Source organism: Petaurus breviceps, unplaced genomic scaffold, assembly GCF_028583685.1.
Source record: "Petaurus breviceps papuanus isolate PSGF00001 unplaced genomic scaffold, PetGlider_PUasm1.0 126, whole genome shotgun sequence".
NCBI lineage: Eukaryota > Metazoa > Chordata > Mammalia > Diprotodontia > Petauridae > Petaurus > Petaurus breviceps.
Genome location: NW_027185655.1, coordinates 53,731,077 through 53,755,309, shown reverse-complemented (window position 1 = coordinate 53,755,309; position 24,233 = coordinate 53,731,077). Strand labels below are relative to the sequence as shown.

General features: G+C 38.0%; 1 protein-coding gene across 1 annotated transcript in view; it reads left to right on the top strand.

The window, feature by feature from the left end:
* Nucleotides 1-24,233, top strand: part of SNX25 (sorting nexin 25) — a 256,900-nt gene that overhangs the window by 144,621 nt on the left and 88,046 nt on the right. The window contains exon 6 of the mRNA XM_069095984.1: nucleotides 4,541-4,611. Within this exon, the coding sequence (XP_068952085.1) occupies nucleotides 4,541-4,611 (71 nt within the window). The remainder of the gene's footprint in view (nucleotides 1-4,540; nucleotides 4,612-24,233) is intronic.

The window sequence follows — 24,233 nt, the reverse complement described above, 5'->3', positions numbered from 1 at the left end:
GGGAGCATTTACACTGAAACCAGCAAACTCTGCAAATTAGGGCTTGATTTATCATTTTGTTGTTTGGATCCAAGAAAGTAATGGAAAAAATGTTAATGATAATGCAGGTTATTAAAAATGTGTCTCACATTTTCCCCCCTGGAGAGCTGGTTGTTAAACAAGTGCCAGCACAGCCCTTGAGTCCTATGTGTGGATTCCAGGGCTGGAGTAAGGCTTCAAGATGAGGAGATTTCTGGGGCATGGGAGAGAAAGTCCAGGAATACAGTTTTTCATTGTTGAGGTCTAATTTTTAAGCAGTATGCTAACAAGGCAGAGGGCATCCAGAGGATGCCAAGGGCTAGGGTAGGGAAGCAATCCCAGTTTCCCTGACTGTGCCCAAGGAGCAGTTGAAAGAACTCAAGTTGTTTAGCCTGAGAAAAGAAGATTTGGGGGGTGGCAGCCACAAAAGTAGTCTTCAAGTGTTTGAAGAGCTCTTGTGTGGTAGTATGAGTCCTTGGAGTTCTGAACAAGTTCCAATTTGTGTAAGTTGCTTGTTCTGAGGCAATCTCAGCTCAACAGAAGAAAAAAAATTCTGAACAGTGAATATTGTCCAAAAAGAGAATAAGCTCACTTTTTTGGGGGAGGGGGGTAAGGGCTAGGCTGGGGGATAACACTCTCCCCATCACTAAGGCACTTTATTATCACTACATTAAAATCCAACAATAACCTTCTATGTTTGCCATTTAAAACCCTTCACAATCTGGCTCCAACCTGTTTCCATACTGATTTTCCATTCCTACTCATCATGCTTGCTACATTACAACCAAACTCTCCTTCTTACTATTTCATGCTATCCCACTCCCCATGTCTTTACATAGGTCATTCTTCATGCTTGGAATTCTCTGTCTCTCTCTATCACTGCCTGTTGGAATCCCCAACTCCCTTCAGGGCTTAGGTCTGGAACCATCTATTCTAATCTCCTCTCCTCTAGTTATTTTCTCCCCCACAATTACTTTCAAAATTAATTCAGATACACACACACAGAATGTGTGTATATACTTATATATGTATATATATACTTACGTATATAAGTGTGTATATATAGTTATATACCTATATGTATATTGTATGTGTATACATCTATACATATACCTGTGTGGATATGTATATATGTGTACAGAGAGAGTGAGACACACTTAAGTCCCTCATCATCTGAAGAAAGCCCAAAACCTGGACTAGCCAATCAAGAGGATGATTTGCACCCTTCTGGACTGGCATATTAATAATCCTTTACCATGCCATTTAAGTGAACCCCAAATCCTCCTTCTGTAACAGCAACCATAAACCAGATTAAGATTGCACAGACATGCTGAGCTGGAACACTTCCTTGCTTATTCAGAACTATAACATTAGCTGGCAGAAGGCCAGACATCCTAAGTCATATAGAGTTTCATGACTTTATAATCTATGCAGCCTAACCCTAAAGCAAGCTCAGTTCTGACTGCAGCTCCCATGCATGTATGCCTGCTGCGTTGAGGGAAATAAACATGCAGACAGATGAATTCTGTTTGTCTTTCTTAGACTGAACTCTGGAGGATGATGTTTATATGTGTGTGTACATACATACACACATATACATATATGCGTGTGTATATTTTTTCTCTCTCTATATATAGACATACACATAGTATTTACCTACATAGTACACATACACATATATACATATTGTGACTAATATTATATATTTGGCTTATGCCTCCCTGTCTCCTTGGATGCCTCTTCTCCTCCCTCCAGCTCTAACTGCTCTGACTCCCAGTTTAGCATTTTCCTGAATTAAATATACATAATCTTATTTTAATTGTATTTTTTTTTTTAAGCAATTGGGGTTAAGTAACTTGCTCAAGGTTACATGGCCAGTTATTTCTGGATGTGGTGCTAAGTATCTGAGCCCAGATTCGATCCCCAGGTCATCCTGACACTGGGGCCAGTGGTCTTACTTGCTGTGCTACCTGGCCACCCCAACTGTATTATTATATATACTATATTACATATATAAAACATTAAATTAGATAAAAGTATATATAAAAATTATATATTTAGAACACCTTAAATTATGCATGTATATGTGTGTAGGTATGTATGTGTATAACTTTAAATTTTTAAAACCACCCAGTATTTAAATATATTGATACCCCTTGCTCTCCATTGGTAAAGAAGCATTAGAAGTGTTATATATTCTTTCTGTTATACTTTTTGTGTGTCTATAGTGATCTTGGAAGCAGTTTTTACTTTCCTGTGCAAACAAGTTATATTAATTGGTGCTCTTTAAAAATGAAGGATAAACAACAGGTTAGGTGACTTCACAAAAGATTATGATCAAGTAATGACTTGATTATTTCAGGGTCCTCTTAAAGGACCAGAAAAAACTCTCAGCAAAAGGGATCAAGGAGCTCTCTGTGGGAAATGTTTTGTGGAATTTGTTGTGACAAGTTCTAGTCTGGGAATTATAGACTGGCCTAACTTAGGTTTGTTGAATTGAATTCATGCAACACAGGTGGTGTGTGCTGAGGATAATGAAAGGAGCCAGACAAGAGGCTGTAGGAAAATTTGTGGAAGTGATAAGATCTAAAATGCTCATCCCAATCGCTGAGGTTTTCTCAGCTGCCAAAGGTGTTAGTTGGGTGCCCTCTCTGAAGCCTCCACACACTCTGGCAAGCTGGTCACACACCCCAGGCCCTCCACCCTAGACCTCAATTCAGATCCAAGCAGGTTAAAGCAAGGGTGATTACCCCTCAGACTGGTCACTTGGTCCCCCTGAAATCTTCAGGCCAGGAGCTGAAGCTGCCAGGTGGCAGCGGCTGCATGGCCAGTGGCGCCTCAATGGCTTCTCCCTCCAGGGGGTAAAGGCCTGACCACACTCCCAAACTACCGGATCCCAAAGTCCACACTACACTGACCTCTCACTTTGTCCTTAGCATCTATGGGTTGATAATTCTGGAAACTGCCACAGCTGCTCGTGATCTGAAGTCCCTCCAGCCGGCTGCTGGCTGTGGCCATCCTGGGGCTTGAGTGGGGCTGGGCTTGGCTCCCAGAGTGCTGCGCTGGCCACTTCCTGCCAGCCTGCCAGGCTGTCCTCAGTGGGAGGTTAGCTTCTCTGTGTCATTTTGTGGGTTCTGTAGCTCCAAAGTTCAGAGTCACCTTTTACATGAATTGGAGGAGGTGGAAGCCAGAGCCCCTCACAAGTCCTGTTTCTACTCCATCGTCTTGACTCTGCCCCCTCTCTTTCCCTAGTAACAAGCTTTAATATAAGTGCTTATTATGTGCCTATATGGTGTTAAGTTGGTATACAAAGAAAAGTAAAAAGAATCCCTGCCCTAAAGAAGCTTGCATTCTAATAAGACAGGCAACATATAAGCAACTTTGTTATTATTTTAGTCTGACTGAATTTGACTCTTTGTGATACCCTCCTCCTCCTTTGTTTTTTTTTTTTTTGGAGGGCAATTGAGTTTAAGTAACTTGCCCAAGGTCACACGGCTAGGTTTTTTGTTTGTGTTAAGTGTCTGAGGCCGGATCGGATCCGAACTCAGGTCCTCCTGACTCCAGGGCCAGCACTCTACTCACTGCGCCACCTAGCCACCCCCTTTGGGGGTTTTCTTGGCAAAGATACTAGAGAGGTTTGCAATTTCCTTCTCCAGCTCATTTGGCAGGTGTGGAAACTGAGGCAAACAGGGCTAAATAACTTGCCCAGGACCACAGGCTAGTTAATTGTCTGTGGCCATATTTGAACTAAGGAAGATGAATATTCCTGATTCTAAGGCACTGCACCATCAACCTGCCATATAAAATCCATCTTTTGTGGCATATCCCAATAATACCAGCCCTGCTCCGGGGGTAGGAGTAGGAAAGATAGAATGTCCAGTCACTCAGCCAATTGATAAATATTGACAAGGAAAAACATAAGAAAGAATGTCAGTTTATATACTGGTACTAGAGCTGAAGAATATCGAAGTTGCAGATTATAAAGCCAGAGAATGTTTTAGGTGATGCCTTAGAGTTCATCTTAGTCCAATTCACCCCCACCCCGAGTCTGACAAATGAGAACACTCAAGCCTAGAAAAATGAAAGGATTTGCTAGACGTGTTAGCTCATTATCGGCAGATCCCAGATTACAACACTGCTCTGATCCCCAGCCCTATTTTTATGGAACTCTATCTCCCAAAACTTGTCTCTTTGAAATTCTTACCTGTGATATCCAGGAAAGAAACAATTTCTTAGGTAATAGCCACATTTAACTTAGAATATACAATTGTCATTAGTTTTTCATTTTATTTAAACAGCTTTGATGTCCTGTTCTGATTTTATGAATATCAGTGTTCCCAAGTACCCTGTAGTTAAGGGTCTTTGACAAGGTTAGTCTAAGAGATGACTTTTTTTTTTTTTTACAATATTCCAATACCCTATATACTCTTTGTGACTTACATAAATATCAGCTAAAAGTGCTGCTGAAGAAAGGTCCTTTCCTTCCTAGTCAACCTTTCTCTCTTTTCTTCCCTTAAATCAGGTATCAAATCGTAGTAGAAATAATTCAAGCAACAACAATCAGCAGCTTCCCCCAGATGAAAAGGCACAAAGGTAAGAAATAATTTTATTTTAATATACTTATTTTAACACAATATTAAATTAACATAATATTTTATATTCTGTGTTTATACACTGTGTTTCAAAGGCTCTGGTATGAGCCATCAAAAGTTGACAGCCAAGTGGCCTGGTGGTCTGACAACTCTGCTTTTCTTACATTTCAGAGGATCAGGTTCACACCTTTTTTTTTTCTTTTTGGAGGAAGGCAGGGCAATTGATTTGCCCAAGGTCACAGGGCTAATAAGCGTTAAGTGTCTGAGGCGATTAGAACTCAGGTCCTCCAGACTCCAGGGCAGTGCTCTGTTCACTGCCCACCTAACTGCCCGGAGGTTCACACCCTTTCAAAGAGCATTTCAAATTCCAGCTTCCATGGTCTTAGAACACAGGAGGTTGAAATGTATACAAGCCTCCTATGATTGCCCAGTTAAATTCATGTTCTTTTCATTCTCTCCACTCCTGATACTGTTGGCTGAAAATATGGGGCATCATCTTTTGAAAAGCTACATTTTCTTAGCAGTGTCTTCTCTCCCTCCAAATCAGGACATTTGCTTGTGTGCCCCTATAAGCACAGAACATGACATCAATTGGCTTTACAACTGGAAATGTAGGAACTAGTTGTCCCAATGCTACCTGCACCTCTGTACCACATCACATACACCCTGCCCCACTTTAGAAAACAGTCCTGCTATTTCTTCAGCCTATTATTTTCTGTCTTTCTTGGCTTTCGTTCTTCTGTGACTAATGTGTCTTATTATTGAAATGCTTATTGACTTGATTCATTCAGCTACTGTTTGCTGAAATAAGGAAGCTGCCAGGACATTTTTGATACTTTATGCGAATGCTGGAACAGAATAATTGAAAATCCCAGGAAATCCGGCATGTGTGGTTACTGTTCATGTCCTGCCTCTCACACTCCTGACTGTGTAAAGACAAGTCATCTAACCTCTCAGTGCCCGGGGCAACTTTCTGAAACTGTCATTTGCAGAATAGGTGCTGACTTGCATTGCTAGCAGTTTTCCTTCTGAGGAGTTCTCTATATGAAAAAAATTACAAGTCTGGAAAATAAAAGGTCAGAATTATAGTGACTATAGTTATACAAATCATTAATTGAACAGATATTGTCAGTTTTTTTTCCCTCTCCTTCTTCTGTAAAGGGATTGAGACCTGGGATCAAGAAGACCTGAGTTCAAATCCAGTCTTAAATATTTACTAGATGTATGACTTTAGGTATGTCACTTAACCTCTCTTGGACTCAGTTTCTTTATCAGTAAAATAGGATTAAAGTACCCACCTCACAGGGTTGTTGTGAGAATCCAATGATAATATATGTAAAATACATTGCGAATCTTAAAGAGCTATCAATTTATGTCTGTGATTTTATTATTATTCTCTTTTGGCTTCCTATCATTTTAAATTTTTTGTTATTGGTGGTGCTGTTCAGTTGTGTTTGACTCTTCGTGATACCATTTGGAGTTTTCTTGGAAAAGATACTAGAATGGTTTGCCATTTCCTTCTCCAGTTCATTTTATAAGTGAGGAACTGAGGCAAATAGGGTTAAGTGACTTGCCCAGGGTCACTCAGCTAGTAAGTGTCTGAGGCCAGATTTAAACTCAGAAAGATGAGTCTTCCTAACTTTAGACCTGGGGCTCTATCCAGTGTACCACCTAGCTGCCTCCTTTTAAATTTTCCTTCTGGGTTATGATTCTTGTTCAAATTATAGAACATTCTTTTGTACAACTTTAGTGGGGGGAAAAAGCAACCCACATGTGACTATCCTTGGGCCTTGATTATGGATGTGCCTATAAAAGGAACAAAGATGTAATCATATTTGATGTCTCTAAAGAGCTTTGTAAACCTGATTACCAGTATTAGCTCACAGGAAATTTATCCAGATTTCAATTTGTCTGCTTGGAAGGAAAATTTTCCTCAGCCTACAATTTTCAGAGTACAGTTTGTGCAAACTTAACTACTTTTGGGGTGGCTAGGTGGCGCAGTGAATAGAGCACCAGCCCTGGAGTTAGGAAGACCTGAGTTCAAATCTGGCCTTAAACACTTAACACAAATACTAGCTGTGTGACCTTGGACAAGTCACAACTCCAATTGCCCTCCAAAAAGCAAAAAAAAAACCCAAACCAACTTAACTACTTTTAACAGTAAGATTTTCAGTTTGTCTAGTTCCTAGCACAGGAAAATTTGCATTGAGTTGAATTAGATTATGGGACTAACTTGTCTCACTTTCAAGACACAATTTCTGATTTCTTCCCCATATCCCCAGCTGACATGAGCAGGTCAAGGGACTAAAAGGAAGGATAAATGATGGATAGTCCATATGCTCCATTGGCATCTATGTTATGTCAGGAGAAATGCCCCCACCATCGTGGTGGATTTACAGGAGGACATTGATAAGAGTTTCACAGATTGGGCAGACACAGGTGGGTGGGGGTTTTCCTTCACTGGAGGAGCTATCAAAGCATCCCACCTCCCTTCCAGCTGTAAGTTCTCAGAGATGCTCTAAGTAAATTGGTCGCCTCTTCTTTCAGCTAACACTTGGCAGACAAGTTGCTTAGTAAGCTCCCTTGCTGAACTGAGATGGGGTTTTTGTCCTGGGGATGGGGTTAGGATTGGTGTACGGAGCCTCTGAATAACCATGAATGCTAACCTTGACAAGTTTCCTCTTCTATCTTCTTATACTTAGTTTAAGAAGCCAATGTATTTCAGGTATAACTCCTTTCATGTGAGGAGGCAATGAATCTACAATTAACCCTTAAAAGGTTGCCTAATGGTCAAAGAAGTTAAGTGATGTGTGCAGGACTACCCACAATACATTATTAAAGTTCATTTTATTTTCATTTACCTGTTTGGATTTTGTTGTTGTTCAGTTGTGTCTGACTGTCCATGACGCCATTTGGGATATTCTTGGCAGAGATACTGGAGTGGTTTACCATTTCCTTCTCCGGCTCATTTGACAGATGAGGAAACTGAGGCAAAGAGAGTTAAGTGACTTGCCCAGAGTCACACAGATTGTAAGTGTCTGAGGCCAGATTTGAACTCAGATCTTCCTGGCTCTGGGCCTGGTGCTCTATCCACTGTGCCATCTAGCTGTTCAGGCTTGTATAGTTTCTATAATTTTAACATGCAAATCTATTTAAATAGTATGTGCTTCAGGGCATCCTCAGATTAACTGAAAATAACTTATTTGCCTTAATTTAAGAGATTTTGGTTTTAAGTACAGTTCAAAACTATGTTCTATCATGCTAAATGGTTTATAGTGTTGCTCTGTAGCTTTTTAAAATAAAAGTTCTCAAAATTCCCATTTGTGGTAGGTCATATGAGTATATGAAAAGCGACTACATGACTTTTCCCAAGTCCAGTCTAATTTTGGTACTGTTAGACTTTTCTAAATTAATCCCGAGTAGAAATTAGAGTGAGAAATAAAACTCCATCAAAACGGATGGGAAGCTAAAACTGTGTAATTAATTATAGCTGAAGTGGCAACCACAAAAATCCCGTGTACCAAGAGATAAATGCTGTTCATCCATTGGATTTTGTTGTTGTTCAGTTGTGTCTGACTGTCCATGACGCCATTTGGGATATTCTTTATTATTTATTAATTTATTCTTTATTATTTATTAGCATTTATTAAAATCTGGATATGTACAATGCCCTGTTCTATGCACAGGGTAAAACATTTTAATGCTTTGATATCTTTCAGTAAAAGGAACTTTCATGGGTGTGCACACTTATTCCGGTCATGTAGATGACCAGCCCTGCTCTAGCAGTACTTTGGAGTTACTGGAGGAGTTACAAAGATGCATATGGCAGTGTGGATGTGCGGTTTCATGTAGTTAGTCCAATAGGAAAACAAACAGTTCTTGCTAAGGAGTTGGATCCCACCTTCCTGTGAGTGGGTGGAAGGATTCTTTCTCTATTACCTTCTTGGGGAGGGAGATGACATTTCCTAAGTCATCACCTTCACTCTGACCCTGAGTCAGGGTCAGAATGGAGCTGGTTCCTTTCTCATGAGAGGGGAGTAAACTTGGCTTCCTCTCCCTTCCTTTTCTCCCTCTCCTTCTCCTTCTGTCCTTCTCCCTCTCCCTTTCCCTCTCTTTTTTTCTCTCTCCTCTTAGCTCTAGGCCTTCATCTCCAACTACTTGTTGTAAATCATAAAACTGGATTTTCTAGTAACTTCAAATCCAAATGAACTAATGATCCTCTCCTCCTTTTTCAGCCCCCTTCTGGCTTCCTCCTTTCTGTTCATTGTACTGCCACCTTCCTAGTTACCCATAGTTGAATTGTCAAAGTTATCTTTGACATGACCTTATCCCTGAACATCTCTACCAGTTGATAAGTCCTGTAGATGCTAACATTTGCAATGTCCATTCTATCATTTTCTCTGTTCATAATTTTGCCCAAAATAGCTATCAAGTACCACAGACAGGATTTGAACTCATGTCCTCTTGACTCCAAACCCAGAACACTCTCCACTAACCCAAATGCTTCTACAAATATTTTCTTGACATAAATTACCTAAACCAACTTCTCATAATATTACCATTCTTGTGACAATCAATTTTACATGTTCACTTAGCATGACAGATTTTGTTAAGAACCATAGCTAGGTTGAATCATGATTATATGCAGGCTTAAATAGAAATAGGAATAATTTAAAAATAAAAACAGGAAATGTTATTTGTCTTGGCATGATGAGGGCAGACAGACCTCTGGGAATGGGCAAATGAAGCAAAGGTCACTGGGCATTTTTCACTCAATATTAATTTTTCTGTGCTCAGATGACCATGACAGTCCAGCATATTTAATGAATGGATGCTTGGAGAGATCCATATTGAGCTTTTCTTCAAATCAACAGAGTGCCATCCTGTTGCTTATTCTTGGGTTTTAATGATTAGGGAAGAATGAGTGTGATGAATTGAAGGGAGATCATTGAGGGAAACCTAAAGATTCCTGATTCATTGGTCTAGGGCCTTTTATTCAGTTTTTCCTAAACTGGGAGATTGATGGGAGGTTTTTACTCTGGTATTTTCACATGTCCCCTAAGTTCATTGAATGATTTAGAAAAAAAAATGATTTCTTTTTTAATTACTTGAGTTGCTGATGTTCTGCACTGTGTTTTTGTCAAAAAACTGGTTAAAGGCATAGATAGCATGTTTATCCAATTTTATATGACTTGCACCTAAGAGAGAAAGCTGGTATGTTAGGCAGTACTTTTGGGATCAGAACAGACCTTGAAGCCTAAGGCACTAGCCAACTCAAAGATGAAACAGACATAAATGTAAAACCCTACCGATGGGTCTAAAAAATAATGAACTACACAATAGTTTGAGATAAAAAGACAGTTTTCATGGACTGCAAGCTTAAACTGAGTCAGCTATGTGACACGGGATGTGAGAAAACTAACGTGAACTTGTTGAGTCGTTTCAGTCATGTCCAATTCTCCATGACCCCATTTCGGGTTTTCTTGGCACAGATACTAGAGTGGTCTCGCCATTTCCTTCTGCAGCTCATTTGACAGATGAGGAAATTGAGGCAAACAGGGTTAAGTGACGTGACCAGGGTCACACAGCTAGTAAGTGTCTGAGGCCAGATTTGAACTCAGGAAGAGGAGTTTTCCTGACTCCAGGGTCTGTTCTTTCCACTGTGCCATCTAGCAACCCCACATACCCATTTATGTTACACAACACCATCAAAACAAAACAAAACAACTTTTCAATGAAACAACTGATGTGCACTCTAATCACAAACAGTAGGGATGATAAATTATAAAATATCGGTTTATTGGTCATTGGCAAGGGAGAATAAATTTCAAGGAAAAAAGGTTAGCTAAGAAATATTTTTTTTCTAGAAAGAAATTTTGTTAAATATAAAAGGAAGCTAACAATAACAGTTACCTCACTGGGATGCTCTAAAGATCAAATGATTTTGTGTGTAAGTTGTACGAGCTATTGTTATGTAAATCCCTTTCCAATCCTTAAAAGATATAAATATCAATTATTACTATTAGTAGTAGTATCTAGAAAACAAGGTAGGCAATATCCCAGTTGTACTCTGGTAATGAGGTGGTATAGTATATAGAATGTTGCGTTTGGAGTCAGTAAGACCAGAGTTCAAATCTAGCCTCAGAAACTTACTAATTGTGGGACCCTAGGCAAGTCACTTAACCTTATTTGCCTCAGTTTCCTCATCCATCAAATGAGCAGGAAAAGGAAATGACAAACCATTCCAGTAATTTTACCAAGAAAACCCCAAATGGAGTCAAAAAGAATGAGATAAGATTGAAATGACTGAATAACAACAAAACTCTGCTATAGCTCGAGACCACATTCCACCTTGCGTTTATTTCTGGGTCCCACATTTTAGGATACATAATTAATAGCTTGGAACATATCCAGCAGAGAGCAGTCAAGGTAATGAGGGGACTTACAATTATGCATTATGAAAATTTGTTAAGAGAACTTTGTCTGTCTAGCCTGGAGAAGTGGCACACGATCACTATCTTCAGGTATCAATGTGAAATAAAGATTGGGTTTATTTTTGGTCAGAAGGGCAGAAATTAGGAAAAGGGTAGAGCTTGGTATAAAAAACCATACCTATGAACTAAAACTGTCCAAAAGTGGAGCAGGAGGCCTTAGGAGGCAATCCTTTACCCATCACAGTGGGTCTTTAAATAGAGCCTGAAGGACCATCATTTGGGGCTCATTTAGAATGAATTCTCTGGCAGATAGGTGTTCTCTTTGCTGACCTCTAAGGATCATTTCTCATTTGAGATACTATGTTTCTAAGATCTCATGCAAAATTCATTTCTGACTAAGGAAGGCTCACATTTTAATGTGTGTTTATTATCTCTATTTTTGTCGAATTACATGTACCATTATGATTCAAGCTCATTTATATGTAAATTTATATGTAACATTAAAAAAAAAAACCTCTTCAACAAACAGCTGATATGCACTCTAAACAATAGGGCTGGTAAATTGTAAAATACATTTTGGTAGGTGATTGGCAGGGGAGAGGAAATTTTGAGAAAGAAGGCAATTAGTTAAGAAATATTTTCCTAATCTCCTAGAATGAAAATATCTTCTACCTTTAAAGAATAAACTTATTTGAATTAGTTTTTTCTTCTCTGAGTTTTATCTCTCTCCTTCAGTGTTTAATCTTATAGTGAGAAAGACCCTGATTAGATTAAGAATTAGGAGTCTATGGTTCTAGTCCTGCTGTGGAGGTAGGAATGTTTTTGGTTAAAATCAGTGCTGTTTCCCTTTATCCAAGCAGTGTTCATTATCTATCCTTTTATAGAACATAGTTATTTACATGTATACACATATACATGTTTAGAGAAGTAGGATGGCATAAGTGAAAGGGACTATACACACACATGCAATTTTGGAATCATCAGCATACATATGATCATTGAGTACTACCAAGCAAGCTGTATATCTGTTATCAGAGGACCAGTGTAGCTAAGCTTGGGGCATCTCATCACCAGGAGGGTCTCATTCATTAGCAATGATAAATTTTTTGGTCACGGCAACTTTTTTCTTTTGGATCGGATCTATGATGTCATTGGCATTGGCATAGGGAGCTGGACTTAGAGTCATGGGTAAAAAGGGTTTAAGTCTATATCTGATATAATTTCTTAATCTTACCAGCCCCTTCGGATTTGAAGACAGAATATCTATTTTCAAAGGGTAAGGTAGCATCTCTGATAGTAGTGATACAGTCCAAGATTACCAAGTCTGGTCTTAAGGCCTCTCCCAGTCCTTAATTTACCTAAATCTCAGATTTTTCTGGTGCTTTGATAACTTTAACAAGTCTATTGAAAATAGTACCATGCTCTTGTATAATAGCTTGATTCATCTGAGGACCACAGTGGCAGAGGATGTGTAGGATGTCTCCAAAGCCAAGTCTCCTGGCCCCATTCAATGGGATACAGTCCAGTTTGGTGAATGAATTTTCAGTCTGTAAACTGGGTGAAAGACCCTTCCCTCATAAAAATTTTGAGGCCATAACCATTAAAGTAACAGAATATATACTTTAACCTGATCAGATCTGCTGGCTACCTGTTGCTTAAAATAATATCTCAGTGCATATTTCAGATTCCTCTCTACCCCTAGGGCCAAAAGACCATGGGTCATTCAGGCATGATTTACTCTCCACTCAAACACCCTGGGAGAACACTGTTTTTATCTGCATTTTGCAACTGAGGAAACTAAGGCAAACAGACATGAAGTGTCACAAAGCTATTCTGTGTCTGATACTGTGGATTTGAGCTCAGGTATACCTTCTGTAGGTCTAGCACTCTATGCACTAGGCCACCTAACTGCCCAAGGTTAGGTGATTCGTCAAACAGGTAGCAAGTGGCAGAGCTGGTCTCTGAACCCAGCCTCTGACGCTATATAAAAACTCACCTTACCTCAGTTGAAAGAAAGCCCCTGATTTCTCATTCAAGCTGTACTCTACTCATCACAAAAAATCATAAATAAGATGTACTAGAACTTGTTTATTCCTTATCTAAAACCTAAGTCTCCTCTGTGAAATGGGGAAAACAGTAATCTCACCACCTCCTTCACAGGGATTTTGGAAGGAAAGTCTTTGTAAACTCAAAAGTACTATAGGTAGGAGTAGTTAGTTTTACTTGATAGAGACGTATCTTCACCACATTTGTATCTAAATTTAGATTTAGGACCTAGCTTTTAAAAATCTTATTTCTGCATCCTCATTGGAATTATAGAAGGTAAAGCAAAAATGTTGGCTTTTCCAAATAATATTCAACATTCAGTTGAAGGCTCGTTCCTATATGCTCCCAGGGTTGTCTGTAAGAACCTCTCAAATCTTTTTAAATAAAAATCTACTGCGACAAAACAAGATTTAAAAAAATATGAAACTACTTCAGGTATTTTTTTTTTAAAGCAGGTTAGAAGTTATGTGGCTAAATGTTCTCTGAAATTCTAAGAGGGTTCAACTGTTAAACAGTTTATTTTCTCTTTCTATCAGGATAATTCCATGAAAACTTGATAAGGACTACACCTTACTGTTAAGTTTCTTTGTTCCCAATTGTTCCAGCAACACTATTACCTCTGCAGGCCTGAGCAAAATCAAACAAACATCTCCAAATATTTTCATTTCAGTTTTAAAGCATCCAGGTTGCCCCTTTTCCTTTGAGGAGGACAAAGGGTCTCTTTGTATTATGTACGGATTACTTTTTTGAGTGCCTTAAAAATTTAGATTTTGGTGTGGCCAGGTGATGCAGTGAGTAAGAACGCCGGCCCCGGCATCGGGAGACCCGGGATCGGTTCCACCCTCAGATACTTGGCACCCACACAAAAAATAACTGGCCGTGTAACCTTGAGCAAGTTAACCCCAATTTCTTATACACAAAATTTAGTATTCCTTTTCCTCCCTCATGAGGAATTTTTCATCTTTTGAAGAAATGAATTATTATGCACTGGTTTGGTAGAGTTGACTTTCTGTAGCTGGGGAAGGGCTAATTAGTCAAAAGCAGAAATTTGGTTGATTGATCTAAACTGACCCTAATTTAGAAGATAGATGAAAAGCTTCCCTCCTGCCTCTTGGTAGAGAGATAATGGAGTGAAGCTGAAATGAGACACATCTATGAGATTGGAATTGTGAAGTCACACTGTTGATGACTAAGAACTAAAATTATGATCAAACATGGATTTGTTTTGCTTTAGTGAAGTTTAGTTTTAGAACTTCTGTTATGGAGGTGGGGGTGTTGGAGGAAAAAAAAAAAGGAAAGAGTATCAGCATTAAAAAGACATAGAAGAAAACAAAAACATTAAGAAGAGGACACAAGCCTGCTGTGTCCCCAACAATTTCTTGTTGTGAAGATTAAGTAAAATAACAGAAAGTAGAAATCCTAAATTCTACATCTTATTATTACCTGTTTGGTAAGATTTTATTTCTAAAAATGAAACAATTTCCATCAATAATTAAATCCGTCTCCATCATGGATAGCATGTTTTGTCATCAGTCCTATGGATTCATAAATGCTCATCATTCAGTTTACAAAGTCATTGGTTTTTACAGGGTTGTTGTTGTTAAATAAATTGTTCTCCTGGTTCCGCCCATTTCACTCTTTATCATTTATAAAAGTTTGAAATTTTTTTTATCATATTGATGTTATAGTATGAATTGTTCTGCTGGTTCAACTTACTGAATTTAGTTGCATCAGTTCACATAAGTCTTTTCATGTCTTTTTAAAATCACCTATTTTCTCATTTCTTATAGCATCTTGTTGCATCCATATGCCACAACACATTCTGCTTAGTTTCCAATTTTTTGCCATCCTAAAAAGCGCTGGTTTTGTACACAATGGACCTTTTTCTCTTTTTTCAATCTCTTTGTGGTATAGGACTAGCAGTGTACAATCACAAAAAAGAAAATTTCAGCCAACCCCTCCCTCCCCGCCCCAGGGCACAATTGTAGTTCTGTCATCAACAGTGTGACTTCACAATTCCAACCTCATAGAATGGGCAAAAGAGTTAAGGAATGGCCTTTCTAAATAAATTGGCTATAACAGAAATACTTGTTTTCAATGTGATTGAATAAGGGTCAATGACTTATATAACGTGCTAAGAGTTGTCCTAAAGTGAAATATTAAGAATTCCAAGATTTTTAGCTCATATTCTCATGCTGTTCTTAGTTGTGGAGCATTTTTGGAATCTGTTCATTTAACTGAACCCAGTAGGGAACATAAAGTCCATTTGAGTCAGTTGGATACAAGATAACATAAATGGCAACGTGACCATAGTGTGGGTTGGAAGGTTTTCTCTTTGTATTTCATAAAATCTTCTGAGGCTGAATTTCATTTTCCCCAGAGTACAAACAAGCTGTTTGGGAAATGTACCTGACAAACAAGAGATCAGTCAATCAGCATTAAGCGTCTAGAGCCCTAATAAACACACTGACTTTTACTTATGCCATAATAATCTTTGTTGTGATTTTTTTGTTCCTGGTTTGTAAGCTCTGAGAACTAAGGGATCTTGTGATGTTTCCATATTAAAAAGATCAGTCTTTATTAGAAAAGATCAGTCTTGTCTGTTCTAAGATAAAGGATTTACAGCTAAGAAGGATCTTAGATATGCTGTACTCCAAATGTAATAGCTTAAAGACGATAAAACTGAGAAAATTGTTTACTCAGGTTGAACCCAGGCCCCTCCCTGGTTGTAATGGTTAATGAATTTGAAGATCTTCCTTGCACCTTAACAGGCTTCACTTGGAGAAATTTGCTTGGTGGAGGCTTGTTTTTCAGGAAGGTCCACCTTTTGTCACTTTGTAATTGGGCAGTGGGTCATAAAGGTTGTGATGCCCTCTGACCCTGGAGAAGGTTTTATATATACCCTGAGGTGAGGTTTTGCTTTGGACTCACTTATGGGAAGAGTTGTGTGATTTGGCCAGATGAGACTCTGGGAAGCTGTTGAGACTCCCCTTGAAACCCCAGATGTTGGTGCTTCTCTCTCTGGTAGCTAATTAGGTATGTATGTAATGGTCAGACAGCTAGAAGCCCCCTCTGTTGGTCTGTTGAATTGTGTTATTTTCTGTCTATACTTTTTGTCTGCTTGTAATTTCTGTTTGTATTTTCTGAAGTTCAGGGTGCTGACTTTTCCCCCTAAACTAAGTGAATTTTACATATGTGTGTGTGTGTATTTTTATTAAAGTAAGATTGTTAACCCCTTTTGAGTTGCTATCCTTTAGAAAAGTAGATCAAAGAACCTGTGCTAGCAACCATCCTAGTATGCTAAGGTGTTTGCTGTTAAACTGGTTTTAAATCCACTGGAATGGGGTACAAATACAAAGAATGAAGTGATCTCCACTCTTAAGAGTAGGGATTAAGCACCTGTTATGTGCCAGTGAAGCCATACTTTTTCCTCAATATCATACTCTCCAAATATATGACCTCTGATGATCCTTATGATTTACACCATCCTTTAGCATTTCTTTAGTGCTTGAAGAAGGCACTTATATTGTGAAAAATTTGTATCTGTGGAAGACTCTCCCTTAGCCCCATTGTGAACCTTATATTAGACCTAGATAGACCTAGTATCCCCCAGAATCCTTCATGTCTTCTCTAAACTTGGCCCCCAGGCCAAGCACAGCATTCTTCATCCCATAGGCCCTTAATTATTGTTTGCTGTATTGAATCCTTGAATTCCTGTGGGGACTGTCTGTGCCAGAGTCTTTTTTAGTCCCTATGTCCAACTCCCAACCAGCTCATTCTGGAGACTCCCATCCTAAAGGGAGTAGTATGCTGCCCTCAGAGAGCAGTGAGGATTATACTGATCCTTCTCAGACTCAGGATTGAGAACAACTCATGATTTCAGTCATATTATTAGTTGTATAAGATTAACCTGGGAAAACAATCACTTTATAATATTGTTTCTTTAGAAATAAATTTGAAATGCTGAAAAATGAATGTTGCTGTAAATGTAATTTTGTAATTTGAGGACTACTAGAATTCCATTGTTAATTCCATTGTGAAATCACTTAATTCTTCAGTTAGCTCAAACCTCATGTCTCTATTATTAGAAAATCAAATTTGGAACCTTTCAGACCAGGGAATTTACAAATTTAGGTTGTCCAGTTGTCATATACACACACACATACATATATGTGTATATATAATGTACACACACACATATGAGACTCAAATACAAACAGGAAAATTAGAAGCCAATTTTTGTGCGTGGCACTATTTATCCCCCTTCTGGAAAAGATTCTGCTAAGAAATTAATAACAGAACATTTTTTATAAGGTGGACTCTAATACTAAAATGAGTCTATTTAAAACTTGCCAGATTAACTTCAATTGAAACAAAAGATAAGTGCATAGAGTAATCAATTCCAAAACAGTGCGTATCAAGTAAGTTATTTATAATAAAAACATTTTCAACTTTGAGCCATGTTCAAATGAATAACCCCTAACAAAAGCAGATAACTAATTGTACTGATATACCTTTCCTTAACATAGAACCAAAACAGTTTTTCACTAAATAGCAGAATTATCTCCTGGTTTCACAAATCTAAGTATCCCCATACCATTGTGAAGGATCTTAACTTATATGGGAATATGTATCGAGTAACAGATGTCAACGCTAAATGCTTAACTAGTTAGTTGTTTGGAATTTAGAAAGGATTAAAATTCTAGGCCAAATAGCTCAAATCTTATTATAGTAATTCAGATGTGCTCCAGTATTAACCTATGAGGTAAAGATTTAATAGTGTGTTCACGCTTGTTATCTGGCATGATTATAGAAATTTTTCATAAAAGAATAGGGACATAAGGGGAAGTGTTCCCTTATTTTGATGTCAGTTCCAGGCAAAAGTTATATAGGTGGCCAATTGCATTGTACCAAGCTTAAAGTCAGCCACCTGGGATATTGTCCCTTCAAGAAGTGTCATGTTGGGGAAATTGAATCAGGATGTTACTACCTCAACCCATGCCACTAGATGTTCTCCCAGCCTTTCCCATGAAAACTATACCTGCACTTTATGCAGCAAAACCCCATAGGGTTGCTGACATTGTGGATCATTGGCTCAGTAGCATGGCTTGATGACCATACTTAGAGCCAGGCTCAGAATATCAGTTAACAGTCCCATAAGGTCCTAAATAGCAAATTCCAATAATCAGAGCTTCAAGTGTGTTCGAGCTCTCAAGGATCTCATATCCTAGATAACAAGTATCGACTATAATTTCACAGTAAAAATAACAGCAAGAGATTCATTCCATAAAATCACAATTTATCTTGCTATAACTGGTATTCAAGCTAAGTAGATTTGTTTTTGTTCCTAAATTCAACATTACACAAATGAATTTGTTTTAAGATACTTAATAACAAGCAACAAAGGACTTGGGATGAGATAATGTGAATACAATAACCTCAAATCCTAAGCAGAGAACATCTTATTTGAAACATTGTCTTTACTATAGTAAAACACGTTCAGTTATTAACCATGTTTAAATGGACATAAACACAGACTACTACTCTCAGAATCTTTTTAAACAATGGAAACATCTTTAAATTGACTCTTAAGTAGTTTGCATGCATTTCTACACATATTCTAATCCTAAATTAAGTAACAAACATAAGATCAGATTTCCAATTAAGGTAACACGATAGCTCATAAGTTGCTACTCTTCACTAACATAACTGTACTGAAATTCCATTAAAAAACAAAACAAAACAACAAATCCCCCCCAAAACAAGACATTCCTGACTTTACCCTCACAGCTTAATAGATTTACATCTTTGCTTCACAAGCTTGTTTACTTTTGTCTTATTATACTCATTCTGAAAGAATGAAATACTTCAGGAACTAAATCTTATACATATGGCAAGTTCAAACACTAATTTAACTCTTGCTTAGGCCATGGAATGACTACAAATTTACATCAAAACAGCAAGATCTTTCCTACTTAAAGGTTATTATGGTAATTTACATGCTATAATATTAATTTAATACCTAATAGATTCAGTATTACAATGGCAAACTTCCACTTTCTGTATCCTAATAATAAAAGTTTGCTATGAGAGTTAGAAGCAGAGACATGGATCAGGAAAAACATCAAAACTGGTCCTCAGGGTTGTAGCAGCAAGCAATCTAGCATATCCAGGATGGCTGCTAGCACAAGTTCTTTGATCTGCTTTTCTAAAGGAAAGTAGCTCCAAAAGGGTTAACATTCTTACTTTAATCAATCAAACATAAATCATTTACCTAGTTCGGGGGGGGGGGGAAGTTAGCACCCTGAACTTCAGAGAATACAAACAGAAGTTACAAGCAGACAAAAATACAGACAGAGAAAATAAAAGAATTCAGCATATCAACAGACAGGGCTTCTAGCTGTCTGACCATTACATCCATACCTAGTTAGTCACCAGAGAGAGAAGCACCAACATTTGGGTTTTCAAAGCTGGGGGGCTCAATGGCTGCCCAGAGTCTCATCTGGCCAAATCATGCAGCTCTTCCCAAAGTGAGCTCCAAAGCAAGACTTTGCCTCAGATATATGTGGCCTTCTTCAGGGTCAGAGAACATCACAACTCCAGTGACCCATTTGACTACAAAGTAACAAAAGTTGTGCCTTCCTGAAAAACAAGCATCCTATTACAGGCTCCATGTGACCACATGCAGCCTGTTAGGGGGCAGAGGTTATTTTCAAATCAGGAAAGGTCCTTAAAAAAAGATATTGTGGTAACAGTTCCTAGCTCCATATGAACTTTTCCTTAAAGAACTGTAATTCCCAACCTTTACCTTTGAGATTTATGACATAAAGAGCTGCCCTAAGAGTTATATCCTCCTGGGAACTTCAAACTGCATATACTAGGAAATACATATAAAATTTTATAACCAGCTTGAAATCACACCTATTATTATCAGGTTAACTTAAAATGTGCTGGACTAAAATGTCCCAAAATTTTAAGTGGGCTTTTTGGCCCAGGCAAAAAGACCTAACACATTTGATATAATGCTACCAGAGTATGGCCAATTTTCCAGGCAGAAACCTGAGCTTTCAGAGTTACTTAAGTAATAATTAAATAATTGAACATTAAATTTTTATATAATAATCAAAATAACCAATATCTTTACCATATCCAATATTTATGTAGTGTTAGATTTAATAAGGCCTTCCTACAGATTTATCTGGAAAGGTAGGTAGACACAATTAATCAGATGATTTATCTAACAAACTGATTTCTAAAAATCTTTTCCTTTGCAATTTCTAGCTCTTAATTCAAGTCAAATCATTGCATTTCATCCACCTAAGCATGAAGCTAGATCCTGAAATCTTAAAATAGTGACACCTTTACTCAGTTATTAATATGCTACTAATTTTTGCATCAGTTTTTTAACAGTTAATTCTATAACCCAAAAGAATTTTAAAAAGATTTTACCTTTCTGACAGTCTTTCTAATACAATAAATTATCAAATTAATGTTAGGCATCATCTTTACACACATTACAAATCACATAACTGGGTAACTTGCCTTAAAACCACACAGCTAACAAGTTTCCTGATACAGTATAATATTAATAATAATAAATTTCACTTAAAATGAGACCAGAATAAATTCAGTTACACTTGGATGTATTTTCCAAATGTTGTAACATATTGATTTATAATTTCAGTTATTTAGTATTATATTTTACACAAGGGTTTTTACAAGCATTTTGTATAATGGGATTCTACCTAATCTACTGACAAAAGATTTTAAAGTACCAAGAGGGGGTCCTCCATTTTGATTCCTCCTAATCCTTTATAACTTTGTCTGTTGACTTTCAAATAAAACTACAAATTTTTCTTTTTCAATCTTTCTACTTAAAACAAGATCAAACTTCCTCCCCCTGTCAACATGTTTAATCCATGTGAAGCTGGCACTAGGGCTCCCAGAGTAACTATCCAGGGATAAGGTGGGGTACCTTGGAGCACATGGGCTTGCTGCTGCCCTCTTGCTGTGTGTAGGGTATATCCCCAAACCTTCTTATATGCCTTCCATATTTTTGCTCAAGCCTTTATTTCTCTTTCTAAATCTTTTAAACCCATTACGCAGACTACCCCACTTTCCTTTCTATTTCAACCATATCCCAGAATGCACAGATAGGTTAATAAGAAGCCTGTATTGTCTATTCCTAGTCCCAATATAGGAAAAAGTTTGTGGGACAAATCCTTAAAAAAAATCCATTAAGATGTTTTTAGTAATTACAAAACTTTTAGGACACACTGCAGTGGCTTATGTTCCTATTGAAACACAAGAATGGGGTTCTGGCTACTCCCAAACCTGGTTAACACATTACAAAAGGCTTGACTGCCTATTTAACACTATTTTACAAATTAAAAATCATACTCACCCCCCCCCTTTTTTTTGGCCCTGCTTCTCTTCACCTTTTAGAATCTGGAGATTCTACAAATCAAGACAAATATATATCTCTCACACCCTTCACCAACATTACTTATAAAAACAGCTTTCACAGTGTTGTTATACATTTTAAACAAATTACTGAAATCCTAAAGTAATTGCATTTAAGGCTATGATATAAAAATCCTGACCATGGTATCTTTTTTTTTTTAAATTAATTTGTTTATTTCCTTTTAGTTTACAGGATTCAGTTCCACAATTCCTTGAGTTTCACATTTTGTCCCCTTCCCTCCCCTCCACCATGGCGGCATATATAAAGTATAGGATCTGTAAATACTTTCACATTATACATTAGTCAGGTTATAAAGATGGATTGTACCAGCTGGAATGAAAGATGGTAAAGAGGACATAAAACCAAATAAGAGAAGGAAAAAGATCAGGTATTTTGCTTCCACCTGAATATAAACTTAGTTCTTTCTAGTTCTTCCTCTGGATGCACATATTTCTCTCCATCATGAGTCTTTTGGGATTGACTTACTTATATCACTGCATTGCTGAGAGGAGTCCAGTCTATCAAAGTTGGTCATCACACATATGTTGTGTCTGTAATTGTGTACAGATTTCTCCTGGTTCTACTCTTCTCACTCAGCATCAGTTTGTATAAGCCTCTCCAGGTGAATATGAAGACCGTCTGCTCCTCTGCTCCTCGTTTCTTATAGCACAATAGTATTCCATAACATGTATATACCATAACTTGTTCAGCCATTTGATCATAGTATCTTAAAAGACTAAATACTTACTTTTGCAGTTTTAAACACATTGCCCTGATGTCAGATATTGGGGGGGTGGCAAGGGGGGGGAAGCAAAGACAGTTCTCTAGATTTAATTTAAACATCCTAAGGTGACTTTAAGTGGCTCATTAATTAAACCTCATTTGAGATAATGAGTTTGCTCCCAAAAAATCAGCCCTTGGTGGCTATAGCCAAGGATGCTTAGTTGGAGATGTTATCAACCTGGAGTGGCAAGTTAAAGCCCCACCAAAAACCAAAACAAAAACCTTGGGAGTTTCTACTCTGAGAGAAAGATCCCTTCTCTGATTCCACCTCCCAAACTAACTCCTGGGAGAGTCTCACTCTGCTTTTTCAGTTCACTTACTTAACATAAAGCTAATCTTAGAAAACCTCACACAAACAGACAAAGAGACAAAGGGAACAGAGCCTTGGTGACCCAGAAAGTGAAATGCTGAGAAAGGGACAGACAAGAACATACAGTGTGATCTCAAAATGGACCATAATGGCCTCAGTTCTGATATTGAGCCCTGTTAAGCAGAACTCTCAAAAGCTCTCTTTGGTCAGAACACTACATCTCCTTCCAGAAGTCTAGGGCTTTTCCACCTGAACCCTCCTGCAAGAGACTTTGGACCATGTTTGCTCCAAAAGAATGAAATTATACAGGCCCCTATTTCACAGTGTATCCAAATCTCCAGGTGGCCTCTCCAAAAATTTGTGTGCACAATACCAATAGGTCTATGCAATATCAATATGTCTCTATGCCTGTGCCGAGGAGACCACCCTTTACTGTTGAGAGTAAAAACTTTAGAAAGGTTATAGTTCAAACATTTAGAACAGACATGTAGATACATGTATGCTTACCCAGAAATGACTGAAGGTTAGAATCAGAAGTTTTAGGTTGAGGAAGAGTCAAAATCTCAACTTAGAGATTCTCAGGAAAGGGTCTTTCTCTAGGTAAAGAAATCTCACCATGGGCACTCCAATGGAGAATGCAATTTCCTGGGAGACCTTAAGCCAGACCTGTCTCTTTTCTTCTAAATTCCCTTGTCTGATCACCATAATTGTGGTGTTTAAAAAGGTTCAAGAGACATAGTTTCTGGGCAAATTAATCATTTTATTAGTAAGGCGAGCAGATTATTAATAAAAGGATGGTCATTTGACTGTCTCTCTTAGACCAAAGACAATAATGGCAGGCTACTCACAGTTTATATACCCTTCAAAACAGTAGGTGGTCCATCAAACAGCAATGAAATCTGATTGGTTAATGTTTGGAGGCAGACTGTATTAAAATGAAAACCTGCCCTATCTTTTGGATTGGAAAAGTATCTCTATACCAGATCACCCTTTAGCTTTAGGCTCTCAATTCAAAGAATGAATACCCCACCAAAGCCTGAGCTGTATGCAGGGGGCTTCTCCACCCTATATTAAATTCCTAGCTAGGTTGAGTGGGGTCTGACCAAGAAAGGAGAGTCAAAGCAATCTCATGATCTGTGATGTCCTTCAAGAAAAGGGAATCTTTTAAAATGAGGAATTTAGAAAGAGGGGAGAGCTTCCAAATCTTCCCAAGATATTGGTTATTGACAATCATTTCTCACAAGGGTGTACTGGGGAGTGATTGGTCCTGGCACCAGATTGTGACTACTTGCTGAGGACCAGCCTACATAGAGACTCATCAACAGGAGACTGACCATTTAGACATGACTTTTTTGACCATGAAACATGGGTTTGAATCTAACACATGAGTTGAAGAAAAACACAAAGTAACCCTTAATCCCATTCAGAGTTCTGCTGATACAGTGACTGAAGGAGAGAGGTAAAAAAAAAAAAAAGCAGGTGACCAGGACCTAGGAGTCACCCCCTTGTAACTCTAAATAGGTCATTCTTGTCCAGAGACCCAGTGGAACTCAATTGTATCAATGTTTACCAGAAAACAGAAGGCA